This window comes from Mandrillus leucophaeus, unplaced genomic scaffold, assembly GCF_000951045.1.
Source record: "Mandrillus leucophaeus isolate KB7577 unplaced genomic scaffold, Mleu.le_1.0 Scaffold125, whole genome shotgun sequence".
NCBI classification, from domain to species: Eukaryota; Metazoa; Chordata; class Mammalia; order Primates; family Cercopithecidae; genus Mandrillus; species Mandrillus leucophaeus.
In genome coordinates this window covers 2,122,859-2,129,730 of record NW_012100876.1, presented here as the reverse complement: position 1 = coordinate 2,129,730, position 6,872 = coordinate 2,122,859, and the positions used below count along the sequence as shown (strand labels likewise).

Sequence of the window (6,872 nt, the reverse complement as noted above, 5' to 3'; positions counted from 1 at the left end):
AGCGCTCACGAGAGAAATGCCCGCCAAGGCCGCCCCGCACTTACAGATTGATGGTGCGCTCCAGGGTGAGGGGCTTGGTCTGCTGGATGTACTTGTTGCCAAATTGAGTGACCCCCCGGGGCCAGCCGGTCTGCGAGCGATTGGGCGGTACCACAGACATGCTGGCGAGCTCCGGCACTGGCGGCGAGCAGAAAGTGGGAGGCAGGGGAGACTTTCCCGGTGCGGGAAGCGGTTATCTGCAACCCCCTCAGCGGCTACCGCCCGCCATTAACAGGAGAGCGCAAGAGGAGGCGTAGGCACGCAGGAAGTGAACCCGGAGCCTCTGGCGGCAGGAAGTAGAGAGGAGGTGGCCTGCCAGACCGAGCGCCATTGGGCCAATAGCTGGTGGGATGGCTGCAATAGCTGGAGCTCCCATTGGTAAACCGGGTATAGGTTCCGCCTCCTCTTACTTTGGTGATTCCCATTAGCAACACAGTAAAGGGGGCATGCCGGGAATTGTAGTCCCCTCAGGAAAGTAGCGTCTTGATCAGTGTGGCGTGGTTCTGTACCTTGGGAGGAGATGAATGGGAAGCGGCCAGCGGACCCTGGCCCAGCCCGGGTGGGAAAAAAGGGAAAGAAGGAGGTGATGGCGGAGTTTTCGGACGCTGTTACGGAAGAAACCTTGAAAAAGCAGGTGGCTGAGGCCTGGAGCCGCAGAACGCCGTTCAGTCACGGTAACCGGGTGCTCTCAGGGAGGGGCCGCCACGCAGGGGTCTGGGGACCTCTGAAAAAGCCCTGGGACTCGCACGCAGCCCTGGGTAGCGGGGCCGCCAGGGAAGACGCTCTTGGAGGACTTTGACCACCTTGTATCCTCCTGCCTCGGCTGCTGCTCCCTTTCACTCCAAAATCGTTTTGAATTTAGAAATGTGAGAAAAGGGAGAAATGGAGGCCGGAGAGTTTTGGGAAGCAGAGGGTATGCAAGTGATAGTTGCATTCTGGAGTCACAGATTACTGAGTTAGAATCCTCTCCCCTGATTGCGCGTCGCCGGGCAATGGAATTAACCTTTTTAAACTTCAGTTGCTTCCTAAGTAAAATGGGATAGTTCATAGTATTTACGTCAGAAAGTCGGTGAATGGGAGCAATACACTAATGCTTGCAGGCTTCAGTAAATGTTTCCCTGAGTAAGGCCCAATACACATCTGGACTAATACGGGAGTAGCTGATGTCATTTCTTCTGCAAGGGCGTTGCTCGGCTGTCCCAGGAGAGTCTAGCCAGGGCATTTGTCGCGAGCTGCCAGCTCGGCTTCCTAGTGTACTTGTCTCTACGCGCCTGTAGTTTGACTCCATGTTGTATGAAAATAAACGCGCGTTGACCAAGGAAAGGAGCCTACGTTGAACGATTCCACCCTCAATTTTAAATATCACCTTATGTGTTCAGAGCTCTGCTTCATGCGCCAGGCATCCCCTTCTAGAGTTTGCCGTAATTTCTCTTTCGTTGTCAAGTGCTTTAAGAGGTGAGTCCTGGATAGGCTGGATGCCTATAGAAAACGATGGCGTAGTGTTAAAGTGCAGGCTCTGTTCTCTCAGTTTCTTCATCTGTAGGATGGAGAGAGTGATAATGTCTCCCTCAGAGCTGTTGAAAAGATTAAATGAGATAATGGGCCTGGGACATGGTAGGTGGTGCTGATGATTACAGGATGGGGATCTAGCCAGCCGGAAGCAGTGGGTAAATGTTGGGGTAGAAATCAAGGAATTAGAGGCGGTTATGCCTGAACTGACCTGATTTTTTTTTTTTTTTTTTTTTAAGTACAGTAGGTAGTAAATGCCTCTGACAATAACTTAGGAAAAGAAAAAGCAGGGAAACTGCCGGCCAGTATTGCTACTCTCATTTAACGTGCTACCCAAAGTTTGAGGGAAATGAATTAAGAATCTAAAATACATTCAATTCAATATGTAATCATTGAAACACATTTTTAAAAAAGAGTAGGAACCTTGATTTAGTGACATCACCCATCACTCATCTCAAGGACTGTGTTGTAACCATAGTATATTTAAAAAGTAGTATTTCATGGGTAAAGAAGAAAGGTCAGAGCTTATGATATTTTCCCCAAATCTTAGACTTTAAGTATTAGGTTCCCCAAAATTCATGACCATCCCCTTTCGTATTAGCGGTGCTGTGTTACTTGGGGGTCAAAAATACAAAAGGAAAAAAGCCATAGATAATATTTTCCTTCCAACAGAAGTCATTGTCATGGACATGGACCCTTTTCTTCACTGCGTGATCCCAAACTTCATCCAAAGCCAAGACTTCTTGGAAGGGCTTCAGAAGGAACTGATGAACTTGGACTTCCATGAGAAGTATAATGATTTATATAAGTTCCAGCAGGTATTTATTCCCCTGCCACATTAACTCTTCCAGCTCAGAAATTCACTGTCTCTGAAATCATTCAATACCTTTTGCCTTGAGGTTTTAGGATGGGTTTGCCTTGAAGGGTCCTTGCATTGACATTGTTAAGAGCATGCCTTCATTTAACCAAGCTTACTGAATGTTAACTATGTGTTAAGTGCTGTAATTATTATATGGAAGCCTTAGACAGTGCCTGTGACTTCAAAATCTAGTGTTTTAAGTGCAGGCTCTGTACTCTCAAAGACTTCTCAGTTTCCTCATCTGCAGCATGGGGAAAGTGATCATGTCTTCCCCAGGTACACAGATTTCTATGGGTCTCATGGCCTTGCCTCCTCTTGGATGTCTAGTAAGTGTCTGACTCTTAAGTCCAAAACTAAACTCCTGGTCTTCTCTAAATTTGCTCCACCTGCAGTTTCCCCATCACAGTTAATAGCAACTTGATCTTTCCAGTTGCTCAGGCCAGAAGTGATAATAGGGGTGAAAGTGATGGTGATAGAGATAGTGAAGAAACAAAGTAAGCCGATGAGTGAATATGTATAAACAAAGGGATTAAGTACATGTGGGTAAGTGGTATGATGATGAAGAGAGTTGTACGTTGGGAGACAATTACCATTTAAGATTTTGAGTTCGGGCTGGGTGCAGTGGTACATGCCTGTAATCCCAGAACTTTTGGGAGGCCAAGGCGGGTAGATCACCTGAGGTCAGGAGTTCGAGACCAGGCTGGCCAACATGGTGAAACCCTGTCTCTACTAAAAATACAAAAATTTTCTGGGTGTGGTGGCACACACCTTTAATCCCAGCTACTTGGGAGGCTGAGGCAGGAGAATTGCTTGAACCTGGGAGGTGGAGGTTGTAGTGAGCCGAGATCACATCATTGCACTCCAGCCTAGGCAACAAGAGCAAAATTCCATCTTGAAATAAAATAAAGTTTTGAGTTCATGTTTTTGTTTCAGATGGCTTGCTATATTACAGTATGTTCTACATTGCAGTAGGGCAAAGAGTTAATATTCTTTTTTTTTTTTTTTTTTTGGTGGACAGTTTAATTGGGCAGAAAAGACGATCTCTTTTTTGTTTTTTTTTTAAGGTTCGTTTTTCTACTCTGGAAGACACAGCCTAGTCTAGGTATAGAAATACAGGTCATTGGTTTCCCCAGTTTGGGGGTATATCTTTCAGTGCATGGAGGATGTCACTCTTAGAAATCCTTTGTAAACCTCAGGGACATCTGTGCTTCAAGTTGGGAAAAAAAAGAAAAAAAAAAGACAAATGAAAAGGTGAAGATTTTTTTTTTGCATTTTCCCATTTTATTTTATCTGGGATAAAAGAGTAAGTAATGAATTTCTCTCTCTTATTCTTCTACGCTAGAGCTGATTGGTCAGATGGATATATCCTGACCTTCCCCAGATCTTTCTGTCTTTGGGCCTTATACACATGACTGAATTAACCAGGATAAATACATGAAAGATATGACTCTTAATAATTCAGAAAGCTGAAAATTAAACTTTCCATGGTAAGGTTGCACAAAACCACAGTTGCCTGCTATCGTAATTATCACACACTTGGCCTCTTGTTGATTTAGGGCCATATGCATCTGATTACTAAAATTGAAACATCAAAATAGTTTTTACTTAATGCAATTTGGAGGATTAAAAATACTGGAAGAGGGCCCAGTGCAGTGACTCACGCCTGTAATCCCAGCACTTTGGGAGGCCGAGGCAGGTGGATCACCTGAGGTTGGGAGTTCGAGACCAGCCTGACCAACATGGAGAAACCCCATCTCTACTAAAAATACAAAAAATACAGGGCGTGGTGGCACGCACCTGTAATCCCAGCTACTCAGGGGGCTGAGGCAGGAGAATTGCTTGAACCCGGGCAGTGGAGGTTGCAGTGAGCTGAGATCGCGCCACTGCACTCCAGCCTGGGTGACAAAGTGAGACTCCACCTCCAAAAAAAAAAAAAAGAAACAAAAATTGGAAGATAAAAGGCAAAATAATAAAAAGAGCCTTGGGTGATTGAAAAAAAAAAGGAGCTGCCATTACTTTGGATCCACATGGAAGTTTGGTGAAACTACTGTGAATAATTTTTACTGTTAATCTCTGTTAGACAGGAACTCTTCACCCTGACAGTAGATGTAAAACCTGGTTTCATTCTCCTGCCCCTTTAATCCTCATCCATGCCCTTTTCTTTGCTTGTGGTATGAATTGACTTGATAATTGGGTCTCTGACACCTTCCAACTCCCACAACCAACTCTGTCGTTAGGAGTTGCCCAATATTCTGTATTTTTTAAAGCAAGCATTATTGAGTGCATAATTTATGCCATGCTAAGTGCTTTATATTTATTCATTAAATCCTCAAAACAATCCCATTACTATACCTGTTTCACAGTTGAGGAAACTACATTAGTTTTTCTTTTTCTCTGGATCATTCCCTTCAACATAACAAAAAGAAGAAAAGCTGTTAGTTCTTATCATAAGAAAAAACAAAGTTCTTGACCTAATTTTCCCTTCAGCTACCACCCAATTGCTGTGCTTCTCTTGACAGCAGAATTTCTTATAAGAGTTGTCTGCACTGTGTCCAATTCCTCTCCTGTCAGTCTCTGGTAAGCCCATTTTAATCAGGCTTTTGCTTGTACTACTGCACTGAAACTACACTTGTCAAGGTCGCCCATAACCTCCACGTTACTAAATCCGATAATCAGTTTTCAGTTCTTCCTTGGCTCATCAGCAGCATTTGACCTACTATATCACTGTTCTTCCTGGAGACATTTTTTTCACTTTACTTTCAAGTTACCATGCTCTCTTGGTTTCTCTTCTTCCTCAGTGGCCATTTCTTGTTAGCTTCCTTTGCTAGGTTTTCCTCTTCCACCTGACTTCTTAATGATAGAGTACTCTGCATCCTAATGCTTGGCCTCCTTCCCTAGGTACACAGATTTCTGTGGGTCTCATGGCTTTGCCTCCTCTTGGATATCTAATGAGTTTCTGACACTTAAGTTCAAAACTAAACTTCTGGTCTTCTCCCTCTAAATCTGCTCCACCTGCAGTTTTCCCCATCACAGTTAATAGCAGCTTGATCTTTCTGGGGGCTCAGGCCAAAAAGGAGGTCATGCTTGATTCCTCTCTCACCTTATATCCAGTCCATCATGAAACTCTGCTCTCTCCACCTTCAAAATACAGGCAATGGCCACATGACATTTTCTGTCAACAACAGATACAATAGTGGTCCCATAAAGTAACACCTATTTTTACTGTACCTTTTCTATATTTAGATATGTTTAGATACACAAATACTTCCTATTGTATTGCCTGTGGTATTCAGTAGAGTAACATGCCAGGTTGTTTGTAGCCTGGAAACAATAGGCTATACCATATAGCCTAGGTGTATAGTAAGTTCTGCCATCTAGATTTATGTAAATACACTCTATGATGTTGGAACAACGGTGAAATCACCTCACAACAAATTTCTTAGAGTGTAAATGACATGCCACTATATATCCAGAGAAGCCCACTTCTTACTACTTTCACTGCCGAAGGCCAACACCAGGCTCAAGCTCTCTGTGTCTCCCAGGGATTATTCTATTAGTGTATCAACCATTTTCCCTTCTACTGTTGCCTGCTTAGACAGTCGCTGAAGTCATTGTATTTTTTTAAAATGTAAATGGGCCCAAGATAATTAAAAATGTGTTCACATAAAAACTTGTACACAAATGTTCATAGCAGCTTTATAATTGCCAAAAAGTGGAAACAATTTAAGTAATGAATAAACAAAATGTGGCATACCCATAGAATGGAATACAACTCAGCCATTAAAAAGAATGACGTACTGATACTACCACAACATGGATGAACCTTGAAAACATTAGGTTAAGTGAAAGAAGTCAGATGCAGAAGGCTATGTATTATATGATTCCATTTATGTGTAATGTCCAGAATAGGTAAGTGGTTGCCAGGAGCTGGGGGGAGGAGAGAAGAGGGAATGACTACCTAAATGGGCACAAGGGTTTCTTTTTGGAGTGCTAAAAAGTTCTGAAATTAGGAAGTGCTGATGATTGCCCAACATTGTGAATATACTAAAATCCAGTGAATTATACACTTTCAAGAAATTGAAATTATGTGGATAATTATGTGTTAGGCAGATATTATCTTTAAAATTGTTATTTCTCAAAAACTCCAATGACTCTGTTTTTTTTTTTTTTTTTCCTTTGCTTCAGGAATCATCAGGTGAAGCCTCTCATTTCTTTTCTTTTTTTTTGTTTTTGAGGCGGAGTCTCGCTTTGTCGCCCAGGCTGCAGTGCAGTGGCCGATCTCAGCGCACTGCAAGCTCCGCCTCCCAGGTTTACACCATTCTCCTGCCTCAGCCTCCCGAGTAGCTGGGACTTCAGGCGCCCGCCACCTCGCCCGGCTAGCTTTTTGTATTTTTTAGTAGAGACGGGGTTTCACCGTGTTAGCCAGGATGGTCTCGATCTCCTGACCTCGTGATCCGCCCGTCTC

General features: G+C 43.5%; 2 protein-coding genes across 2 annotated transcripts in view; one reads left to right on the top strand and one right to left on the bottom strand.

The window, feature by feature from the left end:
• The window catches only part of NUDT21 (nudix (nucleoside diphosphate linked moiety X)-type motif 21), a 25,784-nt gene extending 25,514 nt beyond the window's left edge, over nucleotides 1-270 (bottom strand). The window contains exon 1 of the mRNA XM_011971904.1: nucleotides 45-270. Coding sequence (XP_011827294.1) covers nucleotides 45-160 — 116 coding nt within the window. The 5' untranslated portion in view covers nucleotides 161-270. The remainder of the gene's footprint in view (nucleotides 1-44) is intronic.
• A 199-nt stretch (nucleotides 271-469) lies between these two features.
• The window catches only part of OGFOD1 (2-oxoglutarate and iron-dependent oxygenase domain containing 1), a 31,270-nt gene continuing 24,867 nt past the window's right edge, over nucleotides 470-6,872 (top strand). Inside the window, exons 1-3 of the mRNA XM_011971931.1 lie at nucleotides 470-713; nucleotides 2,221-2,380; nucleotides 2,684-2,733. Of these exons, the coding sequence (XP_011827321.1) occupies nucleotides 560-713; nucleotides 2,221-2,380; nucleotides 2,684-2,733 (364 nt within the window). The 5' untranslated portion in view covers nucleotides 470-559. The remainder of the gene's footprint in view (nucleotides 714-2,220; nucleotides 2,381-2,683; nucleotides 2,734-6,872) is intronic.